Source organism: Sebastes umbrosus, chromosome 12 (assembly GCF_015220745.1).
Source record: "Sebastes umbrosus isolate fSebUmb1 chromosome 12, fSebUmb1.pri, whole genome shotgun sequence".
In the NCBI taxonomy this organism is placed as follows: Eukaryota; Metazoa; Chordata; class Actinopteri; order Perciformes; family Sebastidae; genus Sebastes; species Sebastes umbrosus.
The window spans coordinates 11892387-11916274 of record NC_051280.1 but is presented as its reverse complement, the minus strand read 5'-3'; the positions used below and the strand labels follow the sequence as shown (position 1 = coordinate 11916274).

General features: G+C 39.4%; 1 protein-coding gene across 1 annotated transcript in view; it reads left to right on the top strand.

Annotated features, from left to right (window-relative positions):
- Nucleotides 1-23171, top strand: part of si:ch211-106h4.4 (MAM and LDL-receptor class A domain-containing protein 1) — a 40237-nt gene extending 17066 nt beyond the window's left edge. Inside the window, exons 24-50 of the mRNA XM_037788232.1 lie at nt 558-687; nt 773-851; nt 1705-1860; nt 3497-3622; nt 3725-3940; nt 4041-4160; nt 5008-5169; nt 5318-5409; nt 6678-6845; nt 7596-7793; nt 7914-8022; nt 8813-8935; nt 9100-9199; nt 9393-9552; nt 10704-10818; nt 10963-11106; nt 12683-12870; nt 13213-13378; nt 15217-15435; nt 16454-16632; nt 17257-17494; nt 18518-18677; nt 18761-18875; nt 20520-20640; nt 22291-22387; nt 22494-22569; nt 22659-23171. Of these exons, the coding sequence (XP_037644160.1) occupies nt 558-687; nt 773-851; nt 1705-1860; nt 3497-3622; nt 3725-3940; nt 4041-4160; nt 5008-5169; nt 5318-5409; nt 6678-6845; nt 7596-7793; nt 7914-8022; nt 8813-8935; nt 9100-9199; nt 9393-9552; nt 10704-10818; nt 10963-11106; nt 12683-12870; nt 13213-13378; nt 15217-15435; nt 16454-16632; nt 17257-17494; nt 18518-18677; nt 18761-18875; nt 20520-20640; nt 22291-22387; nt 22494-22569; nt 22659-22760 (3859 nt within the window). The 3' untranslated portion in view covers nt 22761-23171. The remainder of the gene's footprint in view (nt 1-557; nt 688-772; nt 852-1704; nt 1861-3496; nt 3623-3724; nt 3941-4040; nt 4161-5007; nt 5170-5317; nt 5410-6677; nt 6846-7595; nt 7794-7913; nt 8023-8812; nt 8936-9099; nt 9200-9392; nt 9553-10703; nt 10819-10962; nt 11107-12682; nt 12871-13212; nt 13379-15216; nt 15436-16453; nt 16633-17256; nt 17495-18517; nt 18678-18760; nt 18876-20519; nt 20641-22290; nt 22388-22493; nt 22570-22658) is intronic.
- The last annotated feature ends 717 nt before the right edge of the window (nt 23172-23888 follow it).

The window sequence follows — 23888 nt, the reverse complement described above, 5'->3', positions numbered from 1 at the left end:
CCAACAGGTTTCGACCACTGTAGGTCTTCGCAAGGGCATTTATTCTTGGAGAACTACAGTCGTAGAAACATGTTGGCTTGTTAATGATTTTGCCACTATGATAGAGGCTTTTTAATATTTCCTCCTCATTGCTACTTGTTTATACATATGGGGCGGCTGTGGCTGAGAGGTAAAGCGGGTCGTTCACCAAACGGAAGATTCACATGATGACAAAACATCTTTTCATTTTGGGGCCATTTACTGACACAATAACTAGATTTTGAAGCATGAATGAAGTGGTTTGGGTGAGTTACTACCTTTTGCAGACATGCAATAGAGATGTGATGTCCCATCAAACAGTTGTGACTATTGCATTTACAGTTAAGAGAATGTTAAGAGAAAAACTGTTATAAATTAGCGTCTATGTTTACAATAATTTCCAGGATTTCTCTTTTTTAGTACTGATAGAACTACAAAGTATTTTGCAAAGGCACTAAATAAACACCTTTTGGTTAAACTAAGTTGACTGAAGCTGTTCTCATATCACATAAAAACATGACATTTGTCTGTTGTTTCAGTGACTCTGGGACGTTGAAGGTCTTCATGCGTTCAGGGCTATCGGAGGAGGATCTGATGTTCAGCAGTAACAGCAGCAGACGCCGCTGGACCAGCTTCTCTCAGTCTGTAGAGACGAGCAAACCTTTCCAGGTAATCCAAAAGAGGCTCAGTGGTAGAAATAATAATAATAAGAGAAAGAATGGATGATATTCACTGATTCCCTCAACATGCTCAGCTGCTGATTGAAGCAGAGTCTAACAGCAGAGGATTTATTGCCATCGATGACATCAGTGTCACACCAGGCCATTGTCAAGGTACTGATATTGTTTTTTATTTTTATAGTTTATTTATTACTGAAATATGTTTGATGTAGGGCTGTCAATCGATTTAAGTATTTAAGCGTGATTAATCGCATGATTGTTCATAGTTAATTGTGATTGATCGCAAATTAATCACACATTTTTTATCTGTTCAAAATGTACCTTGAAGGGAGAGTTGTCATGTATTTGATACTCTTATCAACATGGTAGTGGGCAAATATGCTTCTTTATGCAAATGCATGTACATATTTAATACAAAATCAATTACCAACACAGAACAATGACAAATATTGTCCAGAAACCCTCACAGGTACTGCATTTAGCATAAAAAATATGCTCAAATCATATCATGGTAAACTGCAGCCCAACAGGCAACAACAGCTGTCAGTGTGTCAGTGTGCTGACTTGACTATGACTTGCCCCAAAGCTGCATGTGATTATCATAAAGTGGGCATGTCTGTAAAGGGGAGACTCGTGGGTACCCATAGAACCCATTTTCAATCACATATCTCGAGGTTAGAGGTCAAGGGACCCCTTTGAAAATGACCATGCCAGTTTTTCCTCGCAAAAATTTAGCGTAAGTTTGGAGCTTTATTTAACCTCCTTGTTGACAAGCGTATGACGTGGTTGGTACCAAAGGATTTCTTAGGTTTACTAGTGTCATATGGTGTCAGTATCTTCACTCTAGCTTTAAAACGTACCTAAAAGTTTCGTTAATGTGTTAAAGAAATGACTGCCGTTAAAACAAATTTGTGCTAACACGTTATTATTGTATTAACTTTGACAGCCCTAGTTTGATGCCAAATAAATGAAAACAATAAATGAAACTGTTTTCTTTTTTTTATAGTAAATGAAACAAGTTTGGAATTTGTGGGTTGCTCATTTGAAAATGGCACATGTGGCTGGGAGGACATCAGTGTTGGCCCATGTCAGTGGATGAGAGGAAGGAATGGTACTGGGAGCACTGGACCCTCTGTGGACAATACAGAGGGCACTGAACTGGGTAAGGCCACACACCCACTACACTAACCCCTCTTATACTGCCTTTAGGTTATCCGCATCTGGATCAAGTCTTGAGACCAGTAACGGCAATGAAAGGCAAAGAGGTTACCAAAATAATTGTTGATGCTCCACTGGAATCAAATCAATTCACAAGCAAACATAATCTGTGCACAAGTCTGGCCTTCCATTCATAGAATTATGAACCCTTACCCTTCATACCCTGTAGTTACAAACTCCAAAGACGGAAGCAGCAACATCTTTTAGCCGTTTTTGACCATACATTTTTGATCATAAAAAGATGTTCTGGGTATAATAGTTACAAGTTTGTTCCATGGGTAAAGGAAGCTGAATATATGCTGAATAAGCTGAATATGTTTCCCCTTTTTTCTATGTATGGTAGCAGTGTTGGTTGTAGTTTTAACCACAGTTTCTACATCCACATCCTTGTTTTGTTCAGGCTTGGATTCCTTGAACATGCAATCTATACTTTTGAGATTTATTACTGAAATGTGCTGTTTGGTCAACCTCTGAAACTGGTATCAAAAAGGGGAAATCAATGCCTCCCTGGCAAAAATACATAATCAGTCCCACAGAACAAGAAAAACAGCATCAAAAACATCTTGTCACTGCCTGCATTGCATACTAAGCACTGAAAATTAAGGAGGTTTATTACACGACTTTGTTGAATACCCGATTTGGCATTTTACGGTCTGTTATTTCTTCATAGCAGACCGTTGCTATGTATAACAGACCGTTGCTATGGATGCAGTACTGATTTCGGATTCTAGTGGACTGTTTTTGTGTCAAATTATTGATTTCTTAAGTAAGTAGCCGTGTAATAAGCGGGATAATGTACAGGGCGATGCAAGACCCCTCCGCTTTGCGTCAGGATGCCGCATCACCCTGTCAGGGTTTATTTCACAACAATGATCCCTTAGTTATTATGTTAAGCTGAAAAACTGTGAAAGACAATCCTCCAGTCACTCCCCAATTCTTACCTTGCACAGCAGCTGAATTTTCGTGATGTCACAAGATCAGAAAATCCATCTTGTCACGCTTCAAGTAATGAGTTTGTGTCCGGCAAGCCAGATCACGGACCAATCAGCGTCCTGTGAGGAGCTACTGGCAGCTAAGGGCGTGGCTTAGGTGTGTGTGTGAGACGCGGCAACACGGAGAGGCGACTTCTAAACAACAATGGCGGCACCTGGAGAGGTTAGCGTAGCTGCAGTAGCATCATTTATATCAGAACTGGAGAGTATTTTTTCATTAAAAGAAGAGCCAAGAACGGCACTGGAGGCTTTTCTCGATGGAAAAGATGTTTTCGCTCTTGTCCTGACTGGCTTCTGCAAGAGTTTGATTGACGGATGGTTCATCCAATCACCTGCCGAGTGTTTTTATCAAGTATAGCACCTTGCCTTTTTCAAAACAGTTTCCAAACGGCTTCTCAGATGGTTCTGTGTAACAAACCATCTGGCGGGTCACATAATCAATTCTCCACCATCGTACTACAACCTCCTGCCACCGCTTTTCCACTCTGTCAAATTGCTTCACTATTTCTACTGCCATAGCTTTACACTGCTGACTGTGTATAGACAGAATAAAGGGTAATGCTTTGGGTTCTTATCTGTTTATTCCAGGCTGGTACATGGCTGTGGAGCCTGACCGCGGAGATCAAATGAGCCCTGCTGCCGTGCAAAGTCCCATCATGAAACAAGCCAGCGCCACCTGCACACTACACTTCTACTACAACATGTATGGAGGGGGTAGGTTGTGCAAGTGTATGTGCGCCGACATTAAAATCACATGTTCTTGCTCTCTTCATATGTGAGTCTTCATGCAGTCTTTAACTCTGTACATTGTTACAGACGCAGAAGAGCTGAATGTGCTGCTAAAGGAGGACTCCAGGACCACCGCACTGTGGTGGCTCTCTGGTAACCATGACGATTTGTGGCATCACGGTGAGGTAACAGTTGGTCGAATCCCTCAGGACTTCACCATCCTGTTTGAAGCCTCTAGGACCTTCATGTGGCCTGGACACATCGCCATTGATGACATAGATTTCACCAACTGCACCCTTCCTGGTAGGCTACCTGCTCTACCTGAACACTCAATTAATTTCTGCTGGCCATCTTTTCATTCATCTTTTTTCAAGCTCATGAAACATTTTTGTTTTCTTCTCAGAGCCTCAACCCTCGTGTCCAGAGAATATGTTCATGTGCAACAACAGTGTGTGTGTGGAGCACAACCGAGTGTGTGACTTCAGCGATGACTGTGGGGACAGGTCCGATGAGAATAACTGTGGTGAGATATCACACATGTTGAAGGGATAAATATGTTCGAAATACTGAATGCACTGGTAAATTCATACACAAACAGTCATACAGGCACTCCCTGTGTACTTCCCATTGTCCTGAACATTCCATTAAAAGATTTAAAAGGTGAAGTACATTTTGATATTGAGTAAGATAAATTAATATTTAGACTAATAAGCATTAATACGACCATTGTAGGACAAAAAAAGGAGGGGAGGTCCTAATATTAGGAGAAAAAACTCGAAAATTTACGAGATTAAAGTTGCAAATTCTCTGAGATTAAGGTCATAAATTTATGAGAAAAACTTTTTTAATTTTTAGTATCATTTGTATGATTTCAGTCAGTAAAAATCGAATAGTATGTGATCTGAATTTATGTTGTGCAAGTTTGTGTGACTTTTTTGAAATGTATTACACATTCATAGAGCTGCAACAATTAGTCAATTAGTCGATGGACAGAAAATCAATTGGAAGCTTGGAAGTTTGTATAATCATTTTAGTAATTTGTCAAGCAAAAAATGACAAACATCTATTGGTTCCAGCTTCTCAAGTGTGATAATTAGCTGCTTTTACTTGTGTTACATTAGAGTAAATTGAACATCTTTAGGTTTTGGACTGTAGGTCGGACATAACAAGACAATTAAAGACGGTATCTTGGGCTCTGGGAAATTGCGATTGGCATTTTCCACTGTTTTCTGATGTTTTACAGAGCGACCAAGTAATCAATTAATCCATTACTTGCAGCCCTATACATTCACAGGTTGATGTTCTTGAGTAGCAATTTATAACTAGTCTACCTCTCGCTCCCTTTTTACCTGATGACAATAACAATGCAGAGCAACAAGGTGTTGTGGAGCGCTGCAGCTTTGAACAAGGCCTGTGTTTCTGGGCGGGAAGTGATGTGGACACAGCTGGAGCTGAGTGGACGCATCACAAAGGACAGGAAGTCTGGCCCAATCACGGGCCTCCCAGAGATCACACCCAGAACTCCGCTGCAGGTATTAGACTCCCTGAGCTGCTTGGCATTGAGATAATCCTCATGATTCTCTGAATAACTCGCTAGATGATTAATGTCCTTTAATTCAGTTTCCTCTGTAATCAGCTATACTTGAGCTTTTCATTGTATTGTTTAATTTCATTGTACAGGTCACTATGTCATCCCTGGCACTCACCTGGCTGAGAAGGGCCAGACGTCAGAGATTCTCTCCAAAACTTTACTACCCAGCTCCAACTGCATTGTGAGTATACACAGGTGCATGTAGCATATAACATTCAAGTCCTCTTACGAAAGAGATGACTGAATGTGGGTGACATCCTGACAGAATGACAAAAATGTATATAGATGTAGTAATAAACTTCATAGAAGCAATTTAGTAGCAAGTCTAACTAAGAATGCTAACATTTGCTAATTACCACTAAACCATATACTGTATAAGAAGTGGACGTAGTCACCGTGACGTCCCCCATTGGTTTGTGGACTGCCATTTTGAAGCCTCGAGTTTTGCATTTTAGCCGTCGCCATCTTGGTTTTTCGCAACCAGGAGTGATTCGAGAGGGTTGAGCTAAGTACAACCGAACGCTGAATAAGACATTTTTAAGTGACCGAAAAGGTTAGAATTAACTTTCATTAACTGAAAACACAATGTGAAAGGGTTAAAGTTGTAATATGAAAGCACGGACAACTCCCAGACCGGACAACGTTGTGGTAGCGACCTGTCAATCAAAAGGTAGCCACGCCCTAAAGCATCCCCTGCTTTATGGTCTATGGTCTCTAAATGGGACCATAATTTACTAAATGAACATCATGCTGTATTGAAGAAGACTTGAAACTAGCGATTGAGACCATAAACTCATGTTTACAATGTTTACTGAGGTAATAAATCAAGTGAGTAGTAGGCTCATTTTCTCATAGACTTCTATACAATCAGACTTCTTTTTGCAACCAGAGGAGTCGCCCCCTGCTGGCTATTAGAAAGAATGCAGGTTTAAGGCACTTCCGCATTTGCTTCACTTTTCAGGCCCAGAGATTACTCACTACACTAAACACAAAGTACAGCTGAGGCTGAGGGGATTGTCATAGGTTTTACAGGTTTTTGGTCATAAACCGAAGAATTGGATTTCAACTTTTAAGCCTGATAATGGTGCTAAATGAAAAGTTAAAGGATCACCAAAGTTATTAAAACAATGTCTCAATCTCTGTATTTTTTTTTTTTTTTTTCTTTACTTATCTGACACAGCACAAATAAAAACTTCTAAATGCTTCTGGGTAGATAACATTAGGACCTTGCTGTGTGTGTGTGTGTGTGTAGCTGCTTTTATTATCTATCTCTTGCTAATCTCTGATCTACAGTACATCATTAACCACCCGTGCAGGTTGATCACAGTTCATAAGACTGTTCAGCTTATAAAGATAAAAGCAATCAATTCATTCTTGTTTTTAAAGCACATCATGACCTTCTTTTCTGTACAACCCTTCACTGTGATGACTCTTATTGTATCCATGTAGGTGAGATTCTTCTACTTCAGCCTGGATGATGCTTCAGCCACACTGACGGCCCAGTCCAGGACGCTATGGTCTGGTAGTGACGACGGCGTGTTATGGGTCAGGGAAAACTCACAGAGCTACAGCTGGCAGAGAGCAGAGGTCACGTTCTCCTCCTCAGTCAATAGCAAGGTCAGTGAGGACACAGACAGTTCATTACATGACAGATGAGAGCTTCAGTTCTGTGTTTTGTGTTGTTAATTGATCTCCAATAATAAATATATACATGTATTTGCATAAAGCAGCATATTTGTCCACTCCCATGTTGGTAAGAGTATTAAATACTTGACAAATCTCCCTTTAAGGTACATTTTGAACTGATACAAAATGTGTAGTTAATTTGCGATGAACTGTGATTAATCATTGACAATCATCATCATCATCATTAATTGCGATAAAATATTTTAATCGATTGACAGCCCTAGTAAATAATCAACTGTTTGCTAACAAATGTCCCCAATTGGCCAAAATAAGCAATTAATGCATGTTTAAATACATCCATATGAGGGCTGCCCCGAAAAGTCGAATAATCTGTCGTTTTGGTCTTAGTCCACTAAGATTTCATTAGTCGATAAGTTATTTTTTATGCTTTTTTCATGCTGAATGACTTATTTCCAAGAAATGTCTGAGCACATCTCTGTTAAAGACAAGATTTAAAGTGGTGCTTTTGTGTGATTCTTTGTGGAGAAACTCAGTTTTACAGATCTGTGTTGATTAAATCAACTAATTATTACGATTTTGTCGACAAATGTATGAGTGTTAGTCGACTAAGAATTTCTTTGGTTGAGGAGATTCCTAATCATTATCAATGGCTTTGATAGTTATACAAAACAGTTTTAGCTTTTGTATGAATGTATTTTTTTATGATTGTCTCCTTCTCAGTTTGTCTTCAGATATGAGCGAGGTGATGGTCGCAGAGGGCTGGTTGCTCTGGACGACATCTCTTTCTCAGGGGAGTGTCTATTTGACCCTGACAACAGCAAACTGCCTGATCCGACCTCTGCCCCACCCACATCCTCTAACACACCCACTTCTCCAGCCACACCCTCAGCCTCAACTGCACCAACCCTCCCCTGTCAGGTAAACTACTAGACATAATAAGCTCATGCCTGCCAAAATAAATTCTGTGAAACAATAAAGTAACCCATAAAACATGTGAAAATAATCCAGAGCTGCTGTTCTCTTTCTTTGGTGTTGCAGGATCACGAGTTTTTCTGTTGGCGGTCAGCTGGAGAAGTGTGTATTCTGGCAGCTTTACAGTGTGATTATCATCCGGACTGCCCCCAGGGGGAGGACGAAGATGGCTGCGGTGAGCTGCTTGTTGCATTGACTGAAAAATGCTTCTTCCATTTTGTCAGCAGCACACAATGACTTACAATAACAATTACATTTTTCCTCAGGTAGATTCATTAGCACCTGCACACTACTCCACGTTTTGATCCTGCTTGGATCTTCGTCAAGTCAAAATGTTTGAAAAAGTTGAAACCACACCCATATTTATACATAAAGCACACCAATAGGCAAACAAGGTCTTTGATGGCGTAGGTGTAGTTCATCCAAAACACCAGCTTGATAAAAACATCCACAAACAATTCATTCAATTTGATTAAGTACATAAAAACTATAATCGAAAACCAGACTTCTAATAACATGCTTCTAAATATCAAACATGTTATTTTTTGGCGAATTCATCATCTCATATATCAGTAAATCCATCACGATATATTATATTACACTGAGGTAAAGGAAAAAATAAATATTTAATACTTCTACAATAAATTATCTAAATGCCTAACCTTAACTATCTCGCAAGAGTTTCCCCCTATTTGCTGGTTCCCTTCTAGACACGACCCATTTAAAGAAAAATAATTGTCCTGGTTTACTCACAGTAAGGTCTACCTACTCTACCACAAGACCAATTTATTTAAATGTAATACTTACTTCATATTAGCAAAAGACTTTTCTTTTTCTCTGTTGCACAAAATGGCACAAAAAGTACATTTAAAAAAAAAAAAAAATTGTATAAACATGATTCATGAACTAATATTCACCTCCCTTTTTTCCAGCTGTATTACTCACGCATTGCCTTAAACTTTCAGGTCGGTGCACATTTGAGAGTGACCAGTGCCGATGGACTGACACCAGTGATGGACAGAGTCGGTGGCAGAGACAGAAAGCCAGTAACAACACCGAGCCGCCTATTGATCACACTACAGACACAGGTGATTTTAGTGGTTTACTGACTGATTGAATCGTTTATTTGTTTTAATGGACCCACTGGGCCAGAATACACGGGATAACATGTCAGATGACATGGCCTGGAAGTCATCATAACTAGAGTCAGCATGTTTAAGAGTCAACTCAGGATGTTTTCCCTCGTTCTCAGGCTACTACATGAGGGTGAATTTCAGTCAGGGGTCCACACAGAGTGAAGCCCGACTCCAGAGTCCCCCACTCGCCCCTTCATCCCTCTACTGCCAGATACTGTAAATGATAAACACAACATTAATCTCTCTCATTATCATCCCTAATGTCTGTTAAACATTTGTTTTGATACAGAGTTGAATATTTTAAAGTATGAATTGCTCAATACTCCAAACTGCCCGCGTCTTTCTACCACGCAACTCTCTTCCCAATCCAACACTCTCCCCTTCTTCCTTCCTTGTTTCCTAAACGCAGGTTTCACTTCCACATCAGTGCAGAGAGTGCTGGGTCACTCAGAGTGCTTATGCAGCAAGCTGAGGGGAGTGAAGCAATCCTGTGGTCACGCAGTCACAACACTGTCTCCCATTGGACGGCAGAGCATCTTCCTCTAGGCCTGCACCAGCAGCCGTATAAGGTACGTGCTTGTGTATCCACTGAACAGTTGAGCCGTTAAGTTTGAATCCTAATGACGAGTGAGATATTAAAGAAAAACTATTAAATGAATGAAGAGGCTTCCATACAGGGCATGAGGGGTCAATGCATGGTTTGATGACTACGAAAATGATGTGAATCATTTAATTAGGATATGACCTTCACTATCACCACATCTCAATCCAATTCAATAGTGAGGCAAAGGGTCCGGTGGCGGTGGACCCCATGGGACCTTATTTCGGAAAAAATATGTACGGAAGTCAACGACGAGAGACAAATATTTTTTTCATCCCGTTTGAATTGCACCTTGATTCACACATATAATGTTTGTCAATTTAAAACAGAATTTTGCAAGTCAAGAAAGTCGCAGAGTGTCGTAGTATCATTTAGTTTTGTATGAAACCGCTCAGTGAACAAATTATTTTTTCCAAAATAAGGTTTCACGGGGGTCCACCGGAAGGGGAGGGACCGTCACGTTAGAGAGGTGTTGATTCAGCTTTATGATCATTTTGGCCGCTACAGTGATAGTTCTGTTGAATTATACCGTGTCATACTGAGAAGTGTTCGTCTTATTTTGCCAACCTCATTTATATCAGTAAGGATAGACTGAATATTAGAAACACCACTCAGTGTAACGCAATGCAATTCAAGAGCAAACTGCAGCCTCCGCAGTGACCATAAAGTTGATCCAACACTTCTGTAAAAAAGTATTTATTGCAGGATTGTTATATTAGACAGCATTAGTTTTAGCTAGGTGTACCTAATAAACTTGCCATTGAATGTACATCCAAATGTACAGTATTTTTAATATATTACTGTCACAGCCTGGCTCATAAGGCCATGGTAATGAGCGAGATGCTTAATTTTCAAAGGTTAAACAAAGCATTTTATTAAGAAAAAATAGGTAAATAAAGTACATAACAAAACAGAAAAGGAGTATGGAATGTGAATATCAGTAGTGTCAATGGTTTAGGGTGTGCATGTGGGTGAGGATGGTGTGTAAATGTTGGAAACTGCGTTGCATTTTCTAAAATATGTCCATGTGCAGGGCGTTTGAAGTGCAATGCAATGTTTCCTTTGTCGTTGGGGAAACTAATTCATCAAAAGCATGAATGTAATCATTTCTATTCTCAGGTTTGGTTCAGCAGCATGAATAAAGTGACTCAGACGGACACTATTGCTGGAGATCACATTGTTGCTGTGGATGACATCTCTTTTATAAATTGTGAAAAGTCCTACAAACCACCAGGTGAATGCGGTTTCCATCAACATTACATGTGAATTTATTGGACATGAGGAGTAGTGGTGTGCTTCATAACTTTTTTAAAAGTCTACATGAGAGAGCATTGGGGAAGAAAGTTGGCTAATTTTTAAATGATGTTTCCCTCCTCAGCTCTGTCTGCCTGCGGCTGTTCGTTTGAATATGGTCTGTGTGTTTGGGTTCAGGGTGCTGAAGATGAGTTGGACTGGCTCAGCAGGTCTGGTCCCACTGAGACCCCCAACACCGGACCTGCAGGAGACCACACTACCGGCAAAGGTCACTTTTATTCCAGACCATCTTTAGACAAGCAGTTAACTAAATAGTGTTGTGCTCTTATGAATTACATTTAGCACAGAAAGCACATTATTGCCTGTGTTGAGAATTGTTTTTTTCTTTAAAGCAAACTTTTGTAACTTTCACTGTGGCCTCAAGCGACCATTACTGGAAAATGACACAAGAAGAGTGGAGTCAAAAAGGCAGAAAACTGACTCAATAACGTTAGTTACACAAACGTACTGGTCGTCGCAGACCAAGTAAGGAGTTGGCAGTAAAACCCCCTGAGCGTATTTAACAGTGGAACATTTTATTTCTTATTAAGGCTGTAAATCGATTACAATATTTAATCATGATTAATCGCAAATGAATCACACATTTTTTTATATGTTCAAAATGAACATTAAAGGAGATTTATCAAAATTTTAACACTCTTATCAACATGGGAGTGGGCAAATATGCTGCTTTTTGCAAATGTATGTATATATTTATTACTGGAAATCAATTAACAACACAAAACAATGACAAATATTGTCCAGAAACCCTCACAGGTACTGCATTTAGCATAAAAAATATGCTCAAATCATTACATGGCAAACTCAAGCCCAACAGGCAACAACAGCTGTCAGTGTGTCAGTGTGCTGACTTGACTGTGACTTTCCCCAAACTGCGTGTGATTATCATAAAGTGGGCATGTCTGTAAAGGGGAGACTCGTGGGTACCCATAGAACCCGTTTTCATTCAGATAGGCTATCTTGAGGTCAAGGGACCCCTTTGAATATGGCCATGCCAGTTTTTCCTCACCAAAATCGAGCGTAGGTTTGGAGCGTTATTTAACCTCCTTCGCAACAATCTAGTATGAAATGGTTGGTACGAATGTATCCCTTCGATTTTTTTAGTTTCATATGATGCCAGTATCTTCACTCTAACGATTTAAAACTGAGCCTGCCGTTTTCATTCACATATCTTGAGGTCAGAGGTCAAAGCACCCTTTTGAAAATGTCCATGACAGTTTTTCCTCGCCAAAATTTAGTGCAAGTTTGGAGCGTTATTTAGCCTCCTTTGCGACAAAGCTAGTATGCCATAGTTGGTACCAATGGATTTCTTTGGATTTCTAATTTCATATGATGCCAGTATCTTCACTAAAACTGAGCCCACTACAACCTAAAAACTGCAAGTTGCGTTAATGAAATTAGTGGTTAAAACGAATTTGCGTTAATGCGTTATTATCACATTAACTTTGACAGCCCTATTTCTTATGAATTCAACTTTTTATTTGTGAGTGGGAGTTAATTAAATGTCTCCCTTTAAATTATTAATGATAAGGTGGTTCCCAACCTGAGGGCAGGGGCTCCCCAAATGGTCACAAGATGAATCTAAGGGGTCATAAGATGATTACCAGGGTTAGAAACAGGAAAAAAATATAATTCTACCACCCAAATTCTACTTTTTTTAAGCCTTTTCTCTAATCTTTTCTTTTGTGTTCAAATGAAAATCATTCTTTGCAAGTATGCATTTCTTTGTGTTAAGTTGTCAAAAGCCAGAAAGGTTTAGAACTCCTGTTTATGTTGTTCCACAGGGAAATACCTTTACATCAAGAGTTCCAGACCAAGTGTGAAGGGAAATACGGCCCAACTGAAGTCTTTGTTGGTGCCGCCTGCTGGTGAAAAAGGATACTGTTTCACATTTTGGTACCACATGTTCGGAGCTACCGCTGGCTCCTTGAGGGTGCTTCTACAAACTGCAGGTCCCTTGAAGAAAACATTGGTAAAAACATGCATGAAATTAGTAGTTTTCTTGGTTTGCTGTATGTTTTAACGAGCATAGAGATAACAGAGGTCAGTGAAGGACACTTTTTTTTACTTCCCTTTACTACAATTTAAGAAAAACAGCTGTGTGGTTGATTGAGAAATATTTGTGATTGCTCCCACTGGGTATTCTCTCTGTTATTATACTTTTCACACAGTTGTGAAATGCTGATTGCACAATAACATTAATGCATTGTATATAGAGTGCAAGCTGCACAGTTTCAGTGCATACCACGGTGTTGCAAAAACCTCCTCACATCCTCATTGTGACGAGTGAATCAGCCTCCTGTCTTTCCTGTAGGTGTGGCAAAAATCAGGAAATCAAGGGGACGAGTGGCTGCTGGTGCAGAGCCATGTGACCTCGCAGAAAGTCCACCAAGTGATTCTGGAGGCTTCAGTGGGGGGAGAGGCCGGAGACATAGCCATCGATGACATCTCCCTCATCAGTGGACCATGTCCTGCCACTGGTAATAAGACTGAAGCTGAAGAAAATCACAGAAAAAAACATTTAAAGGAACAATGTGTAACATTTAGGGGGATCTATCATATTAATAATTATGTTTTCTTTAGTGTATTATCCCCTGAAAATAAGAATCATTGTGTTTTCGTTACCTTAGAATGAGCCGTTTATATCTACATACAGAGCGGGTCCTCTTCACAGAGCCGGCCGCCATGTTTCTACAGTAGCCCAGAATGGACAATCAAACCAAACACTCGCTCTAGATAGTGCCATTAGAATTTTCATGTTTTCGTGTCGGCCATCGTAGTTCTCCTACACCAGCCCGTTTGCATGAAAAGGCGTAGGAATGACACGCTAATGCGCAAGGCAATTTAGCGTGCAATAAGAACGCCTTTCTTGCGTTTGGCGTGTCATTTGTACGCCATGAAGTCTGTACTGACTGCGATGTAAATGCATCTGCGTGAATATGCATTGCTCAGAGCTAGTGACGTAGAATAAGAAGCGAGAAAGATCGCTAATGGCGAGCGAGTGGGGAGGTGGATGGATTCAACAAAACACAGGACTCTCAACCAGGACACCTGTGTTCGAGACTGGTGTTTTGTTTTGTAAGTTACATTAGTGACGTTTGTCACGTGATTTTTAGTGACGTTTGTGACGTGTTTTCGTACGTATTTTACTTAGCTTACATACTTATTTTAAACCCAACAATGACATTTTACCCAAACCTAACTAAGTGGTTTTGTTGCCTAAACCTAACTGCAGACGTTACCGTAGTTTTTGTTGCGTGGCATGCAAAAAGCTTAAAATGCGTCCTCAGGACTTGCGGAATGTCCTTGTAATGTCGCTCTATTTATACGCCTTCCCATGAGATTGGGTTGCCTACAAGCTTTGCACAGATCCTACACACTGCACCTTTAATATGTTAGTTCAGTTGACTAGGCTAATTTTCTACTGAGTTGTTTATTTTAAAGTGATTTAGTATGTAACCATTTTGCAAGTAAAAGACTGAGTAGAATAACTAGAAAAGAGGCAGTCAAGACACGTTGTAAAAAAACATTGTCTCTCCCCAGTGACTCACATTCACTCAACCATATCTTCCTCCTTTAGTTGCTTTAATAGGCTTCATAATGTGGGGAGAAATAGGTGTTAATAATGTTGCCCACTTTTCTTCCTTACCTCTCGTTCATTTTGTTTTTGTCGGCACATATATGTGATCTAATCTTGGGCGATAGGGATGTCTTGATACAGTTTGTCCTACATTTAACGGATAAGTCTGGATATATTCTAGATTCTTCCTTTTGTCAACAATCCCATAAAAAGTCCAAAACAAACAATTCATTGATCCTCTTAACAAGTATTGTCTGTGTATTGAAAACCTGATATGCTTTATTTCTCTGTGCCACTGAGCTCCATTGTTGTCCAAAAACTATTAAAGGTGCAGTGTGTAGGATCTGGCACCACCTAGTGGTGAGGTCGCAGAATGTATTCAACCGAATGACAACCCAAATATTAACATACAAAGTATACATCTAAACATGGATTAGGAATCATAAGTCAAAGACCTTTTAAATCACAAATATTTATGCATCGAGGGCTTTCAGGGTCCGCAAAGAAAACAGGAAAACAAAGTCACAAATGAAAGAGAGATTTTTTTAAGCACTGCCAGTAACCTCTTGTTTAGTCCTTGTTTAGCATCCCACTTAGACTGAGTCCCATACACAGTGTTTGAGCAATACTGAGTGCTAAACTTTGAGTTGCCGTTTTTATTCTTTGCACAATGTATGCATATAATGAATGACAATGATATGAATGATTTTATAATGCTTCCCAAACATTACCCTGTAGATGTGTGTGACTTCGAGGAGGGAAGCTGTAACTGGCAGCAGCAGACCACCGATGACTTTGACTGGGTCCGACAGTCGGGCTCCACCCACAACCCCAACACTGGGCCAGACAGCGACCACACCACCAACACACCCACAGGACATTACTATTACCTGCCCTCCTCTGCTGCCGACCGCGCCGACCAGAAGGCTAAAATGTCTTCACCACTGTACCCTGCAGGTGAGACAGTGACAAGACATACAAGCTAAAATCAACATTATGATTTGGTTCTTCTCTTGTTTTCCCACAAGATAGTACAATTAAATTGAGAATAAGCTCTCAGCGGCCACTTTTTTTGGGTATATCTGTTTAATCTACGCCTCTACATTCTGAGTCACATCGAGACAGGACCAAAACATTCAGTTGAATGTCTTCATAATGAAGACATCCGACATTTGAATGCGTTGTGATTGTAGGGTTGAACCCTAGGATGTATATGATCTCCTCTCACTGCCAACAACAAACTGACCTTTTGGTTTATTTCATTTACAGTGTATTCATTAATTTCATTAAAGTTTTTGCCGATGTTTTTCTTCAGTGGTCAGAGTTTGTGACCCGGCAGCCATGTTGAGATCAGTTGAGGAAATACCAAGCACCGCCCAGCAGCTGGAGCACAGCCAATAGGAACGCTCTCTCTCTGAATTGACCTGTGATTGGCCAAAGTCTCCCGTCATGGGATAGATTTTTTAAAGCCGGAAAACAGAGCCATGAGGAGGTGCAGAAGTCTAGTTTTCTCTCAGACCACTTTAATTACAATATGCTGAAAGGTTATTAAGAAGTTTTTGCCCAACGATGCCAAAACGTTCTGCCTACTGCAGGTTTAATCAACTAATCATTTCAGCTTCAATTGTATATACTGTTTGTTAAATCTTAAACAAAGCATCATGTTTAGAAGCTTTCATATGTTTTCTATGTAAAATTTGTAAAGTAACTCCATCTGTCCAATAAACACAGTGGAAAAAGTACAATATTCTGAGATGTAGTTGAGTAGAAGTATAAAGTAGCATAAAATGGAAATACTCAAGTAAAGTACAAGTACTTCAAATTTCTACTCGAGTAAATGTACTAAAGTTACATTCCACCACTGCTTTTCTCTACAATAAAACACAAATATGTGCACATCTAAGCTGTCAAACGTTTACAGGGGTAAAAGGTGTGTGTGTCATCTGATCTGGTTTTCCTTCCTCTGGCCCTTCAGGTAAAGGAGCTTGTGTGCAGCTGTGGTACCACATGTATGGCAAAGGAATGGGGACCCTGAACGTTTACCAGCAGAGTGAAGAAGGGGAGCAAGCTCTGGTTTTCTCTCAGACTGGAGACCAGGGCCGGCTGTGGAGGTTCGCTCAGGCGTCACTTCTGCCCCGGGTGCAGCCTTACAGGGTGAGTCACAAAGATCTGCCCACAACAGTCTGGTAATAATACAGTTAAGAGTCATTTTGGGGGCATTCACTCAATTTTGAGCCATGTGTACTTTACTTAAGTATATATATAGTATATATATATACTATATATATACTATATATATTACTTTTACTTGATACTTTTTCCTCATAATAATTAAAACTTTATCCGATAATAAAGTAATATTTTGAATACAGGACTTTTACTTGTAATGGAATATTTTCACACTATGGTATTTAAATTTTTGATGTGATCTGACCTCTACAATATTGATTTTAAACTATATATTGATATTTACGTGCAAAGGGAGACGTTGGGAGGGGGAAGGGAACTCATATTCTCCGTCAAGCCCTCATCAGGGAGCTGTTCCGGCGGGAAAACATCATTATCAGCGTAATGTGATTTGACGAGCGTCCTTTGTAACCCCGTACATGTCGAAGATAAGAGATGTTTAGGTTGAGAACTGTGGAAAGGTTTGTCCCTATACATTGGCACTCAGTTACCAACTGTAAAAAAGTTTTTTCTATGAATTTGCTTAGAGACATTTTTATTCAACTGTAAGTAGTATGTAGGCAGTTTTCATGGTTACACTCTATGTTTCAGATCATGGTGGAAGGTGTGAAGGCTGGCCCCAGCCAGGAGGGAGACATGGCCTTTGATGATGTACAGCTGACAGACGCTCAGTGTCCTCCTCCTGGACATTGTGACTTTGAGAGCAGCATATGTAGCTGGAGCAACCTGGGAGGAGGAGTCGACCAGGGGGACTGGCTCCGCGGCAGAGGAGCCTCCCCAAACCCCAACACCGGACCCAGTGTTGACCACACCACCAACTCCACACACGGTAAGGATACGTACATTTGAACAGGATGGATGTGAGTGTGATCAAATCCAATTCATGGAAACTTACAGAAACTTCATGCCACTGATTAAATTGTACATCATAAGTTTAGAGTGTTATTTTACCCCTTTCACAACAAGATAGTATGACATGGTTGGTACCAATGGATTCCCTAAATTTTCTAGTTTTATATACCAGTATCTTCACTGTAGCTTTTAAAGCTACTTTACAACCTAAAAATCGCAAGTTGTGTTATTGCGTTAAAGAAATTAGTGGCGTTGAAAGGAATTTGCTTTAACGTATAGCGTTTACTTTGACAGCCTTAATATAAATGTATGTGTATATAAATATTATATAAATATAAATATAAAGCACCAATGATCAACAATTAAATAAGAATTCAATAATAAAATAAAATGTCTATATACAAGTGAAGTGTTCTGGAAGTTGTAGACAATGCAAATGGAGCAAAGAAATAAACACTGAAGGGATATACATGGACTGGATGATTATGTACAGCATGTAGGTTTTATATTGACAGTGACAGATGATATGTGCATATTAAAAAAATGATGCATTAAAGATTGTATGATTATTGATAGTAGCAGCTTTAACCCCTCACTTCCTGTATGAGAAGGTATCTACAGAAAAGCAATTTGTTCATGTAGCACTTAAAATGCATGTACATACAGTAAAAAAAAAGCACACATGCAGACTACGGACACAGACCAGAGACACAGACATAACTAAAGTATATTATCACAAGCCTGCAGAAGTAGTTTTCAGTTTGCTTTTATAAGTGGACAACATTGTGACAGAGGTGTCAAAGCAACAAATAGCGCCCTCACCAGATCTGTGTCTTACTGTATGATAGGTACCATTTAAACCACCACCACCAAGTCTGACTGGATTTATAGTCAGTAAGAAAATCAGAAATGGACAAGACTGTAGCTTTAGTACAGTATAGCTGTACATATTTGTTTAGTTTGAAGTGATGTTGACTATATCATCTTATGTTTCCACCAGGTTACTATCTGTATGTGGACAGCTCAGTGGGCGAGTGGGGAGACATGTCCTTCCTGATCAGTGACGTGTTCCAGCCGTCCACTAGAGGTCACTGTCTGACATTCTGGTACCACATGTATGGCAACCACGTTGGGACTCTGAAAGTTTACATAAATGACAGGTAACTAGCCGTTAATGTCTGAAGAGTAGCAACATTAAGCATGAACTCTGATTGTAACAATTTAAACTTGTGCTGTCTCATAGAAAAATGCATACTGGTGGCACAGAAGAAGGGGCTCTGAAGTGGATTGAGACAGGAAACAAGGGAGACAAGTGGCAGGAAGCCAGTGTGTCTGTTAAACATCAAGAAGCATTCTGGGTAATAATGAGCTTCTGATTGTTTCATCAGAATGAATGCAGATGGTGTTAGGAGGAAAAACTCAGGGGTTTTGTTTTTTTAGTTTGACCTTGTGGTATTTGCCAGTGGTGGAAAGTAACTAATTACATTTACACAAGTACTGTACTGTAATTTTGCTATACTTTTATATTATAATACTCAGTATTTGCATTTTATGCTACATTATACTTCTACTCCACTACATTTCAGAGGGAAATATTGTACTTTTAACTCCACTGCACTTAGCTTTAGTTACTAGTTACTTTCCAGATAAAGATTTTACATAAAAAACACACATGTTTATAAAATACAACCCAGTATTAAAGATTGAATCAGCGGGCTTGTGGCCCTTTACAAATAATAATAGGGATTGGTCATGATTTAAAAAATGTTGAAATAGTTATTCAATTATAAATAAAATAATTTATGCAACTTTTGTCATGTCTTCAAAAATATATATTTCCCTTGTTTAACCGTTGCAGGCTCTGCCTGCTGGTAGCGTTAATACCAGTAAAACGTATGTGGCACATTCAGTTCGGCTCTTTTCCGTCGCCGTGCCCCTCGTAGTTTCAGCTGGTAGATCAGCTGTTCAAGCAGCGGAACATCAAAAAACAAACTTAATTCAAACTAGACAGAAACCGAAAAAAACTCACCAAAACCGTCTTGGCTAGTCTTTCCGACCCTACATACCGTTTTCCCCCACTGTGTCTCTCTTAACATGGAGCAGCTGCTGCGGAAAATGATCGACTAGTTCCCAATAATTATCAAATAGTAATTTTGCTTGAAATGCACATCCCTACAAAATAACAGTATCTAGTTGGGGCCTCTTGTCACATTTCAGATTTCTATGAGTTATTGACATTTTCTCTCTAATCCTCTCACATAGTTTTATTCAAAAAATGGTTCAAGGCTGAAAGAGGTCAAATTATTCAACATCTTATCTTGGGACCCTTTTGAGGGGCCCGAACCCTAGCTTGGGAACCACTGAACTGAACAAGCTAGCTACTACTGTTTACACATTGACACATCAGTATTAACAATCTAATTATGTCAGACAGAATCATGCATCAGTCACAGGGGCGAAACAAGGTCTTTTACTTTGATACTTTAAGCGCATTTTGCTGATAATACTTGTGTACTTTTACTTAAAGTGGAAGTGAATCAGTCAACCAAGCTAAGCTGGTTTACTAAATGGATTTCCACTCTAATGAACTACTATATAACAAACTTGACAAATGTCAGCATTTAAAAGAAAAAATAAGCTTTGTTTCCTCTTTCGGAGATCAATAACGTTACTGCAGCAGCGCTAGCTACGGTATGGTGACACTGAAAGAGCCCTCAGACAGGCACTGATTCCAGCTGCAGCTGACTATCTATCGGCCTAATGTTACCCGTGTTTAAATAGCGTGAAGGAGAATGAAACTTATTCAAAGAAAAATAAGCTTTAACATTCTGTACCTTACTGATAAAATACGACCGCTACATGTAGTCAATTTAGAGCAAGTGTCTGTCACTTTTATACATTAATAACTTGTATTAACACATTAACCAATATCAGCAGTGTTTACTCCTGTGTATTCTGAATTTTTCTGATGTGCTGAATTTGAACTCTTTTTTTTGTCTCAGTTTGTGTTTGAGTATCAGCGGGGGATGAATCCAGGTGGCGACGTTGCTCTGGATGATATCACCATCCTCCCTGGCAGCTGCTACTCAGAGCCTCCCATTGACCCTCTTGATGATAATAATGGTAACTTGAAACCCTCTTGAGCTACTTCAGCTGAGCAGACAAAAGAAAGAAAGAATCATGTTCTGCTGCATGTTTTACTTATGAACTGATTGACAATTTATCTGACAAAATACGAATTATAAAGAAATCATTAACCCCATCAAGATATTAGTTTTAACAACTAGTTGTAACAATTATTTGACACTGATGTGGGTTTAACTCCTCACTTTATCACTAAGTTTACCCATCCAGCAGCATTTTCTAGAAAGATTTTTGTCTGCATTATTGGATAAGCCTAGTGTTATTTAATTTTTTCTAACTGTCAACAAATCCCATGAAGAGGCCAAATCCAAAAATGTGTTTGTCCATCTTTCAGTGCTTTCAGACTTTCCCTCCCTGTCTCTGGCCATCAGCTCCACACCCATTCATTCCCACTGAAAACATTAAAGGCAGAATGAGTAGGATTTTCCTAAAAAGCAATGTATAGACTGATACAAAAATAATCCCTTTCAATCATCACTTATGACCCACTAGAAGTGTGTGGTGCTGTCTGTTTCTGCAGAGACGTTGCCCTCCGCCTATATTTTCTTATTAAAAAAAAAAGTAATCATGTATCTAAGAGGAAGCTACAAAAATGGTGGACACAGTGCCGAAAAAACGCAAATATAGCGAGGCGAAATGCAAAGCGTACAAAACTCTTTCCAAAACAAGAGTGAATCTGCGGTTGGCGAGCAACCTAAGCCTAAGACTGTATTCACGCAAGGTGTAGCGAAAACATAAGTCCTCCCATTCCTTTTGAATGAGGGTAGCGCGTTTGGTTTCGGCTGCCGCAGGGAGGGCCAAAGAAACACAGAGGCTTGTGGCAGAAAAGTAGAAAAACAGAATCAACTTTTGGAGAAACGCAACCCGACGTAAAGTAACGTGCGGTGGCTAATCACGTAACTGGAGATCCAGAGCTGTACATCCCAGCTATGAGAGAACGTAACTTGTGTTTTCGCCGCACTGATGGATCTGGTATGAATTGCGGTCAGTGGCCGTGTGCTTCTGGTGTTGTTGAGCCGGGGAGGATGGGCCAACTTTGAATATTGTGTTTACAAACCGCAACCGACAAATCCCACTCATTCTGCCTTTAGATCTGTAAAATTAGTCACAAATGAACAGTCGTATGTTATAAAAAAAATGCTCAGTAATTTCCTGATTAGGCAAAGAGGAGTAAATAGTGCATATATAACAATACCAATATGACTATTTTGAGCTGCGGATTAATACGCGCACTAATTATTTACAGCAGCAGGACGGTGTATGTCGGATCGACACACCAAGTGCAACAATGCAGCAGCTCATTTATATGTTTTTAATCGTTTTTGGACAACAATGGAGCTCTATTGCACATTAGAATAAGCTGTATTGGGCTTTGACTACACAGACAACACTTGATAGTGGGATATATTCATTGTTCGTTTTGGTCTTCTCATGTAGACAATAAGAAAATTATAGAATATCACTAGCCTTATTCAAGAAACATTAATATTGGCACAACCTCATCAGTTGATTTCTCATGCAAAGGCTCAACATTAAGGGCTTTTTAAGCCTCAGTGCCAGTGGGAAGTGTATAGTGTACAAAGTGTCAGACAGGAGTTGAGTTCTCATCATGTTTCTCTGTGTCTGCAGACATGTTGTCCGCAGGTCTAGCTGTTGGTCTGACTCTGCTGGCTGGAGTCATCATCTCCATCTTCCTCTTTATGCTGAACAGGAAGTGTAGTACAATGTACACAGCTGTTTATAAACACATCAATAATTTACATAATGTTTATAAGAACACTGAAGAATGCTGATTTCTGTTGTCGGCTGACATTTCTGCTTGTGTGTCTCAGGAATCACTCGGTGCTTGTGAATAACGACGCAGTTAGCCAGAATGCTACGTTTGACCTCTTTGACTGCAAAATAGATGTAAGTAAGCAGGATTTATTAACAAAACATCTTGTCCAGCCTTCACAGAGCAAAGATAATAACAAATATATATAATTGTTTCCTCCCAGGGCACACAACATGGAACTGAATCTGACTTTTCCTTCTTCAACAATCTGTATAATCCGTCGCCACATGTAACTGAAGCTACAGTGGCTTCATCTGATGCTTAGTCCAGATTAATAATTAATTAATAGCTCTTCTGCCTGTGTCTTTGGAGATATTTGATCTCTATTAAAACTGTTATTTAGAAGATGAAATATTGATGTTAGTGTGGCATTTTGCTGAGAAAAATGTATCAAAGGATATAACAGCAGTTAAATGAGAAAGTATCAGTGACCCTTTAGTTATAATAATAACAACTGGATTATTAATTACATGAACATACTTATTGCTTATACCTACAAACCTCTTTACTGAGGATTAGTGGACATTGAAAATGTAAAGTCATTTTTATAAAATTAAATTAAATTGAGACCATGTAGTAACTTGTGTTATTACACTGCTTTGTTGAATACTCTGAATAGTTCTGATTGGTCAATCCCGGCGTTCTACGGTCTGTTATTTCTTTATAGCAGACTGTTGCTATGTATAACAGACCGTTCTGATGTCGGACTCTGGAGGACCATTTTTGTGTCAAATTATTGATTTCTTAACTAAGTAGCTGTGTAACAAGCGGGATAATGTACAGCTAGTGGGTCACTGTTGTGAAATAAACCCCTTCAGGGCGATGAGAGACCCTGTCTGGGGTTTATTTCACAACAATGACTGGCTCGCTGTACATTATCCATTACGTGTTTAATGAACAGTTGACAAATTTTGAGTAAACTATTTTGCTTTTAGTGTTGTTGTTTTAAGAAACTGTACATTGTAAAGTTGTTCTTTTCTGCTGAAACTAGTTACACATCTTCGTTTTGTAACAGTTTATTGATACATGTTTGTTCGTGAGTTGCATATTTACAGCTTTATCTAAATTGCAACAATCAAAATGTACAGTACTTGTTCACAGTAAATGACCAATGGTGACTCTGCACAACGGGTTATCACAGAAATACAAATATGTAAAGATGTGCAGATGTAATGGGGCTCTTTCTCTTCTCTTTACTATACGTACACAGTTACGGTCAAGTTAAAACTCTTTTATGCGCTGATAGTGGTGAAGATTTTCTGCTTAGTTACAGACGTCTCTTTCCCAATGTAATGGGAAAAAGTATTTTTTCAATAGACTTTATTTTAAATAATATACGACGGTACGACGGAGTATTAGGGCCACATTGAGGAAAAAAAATTAATCTGAGATT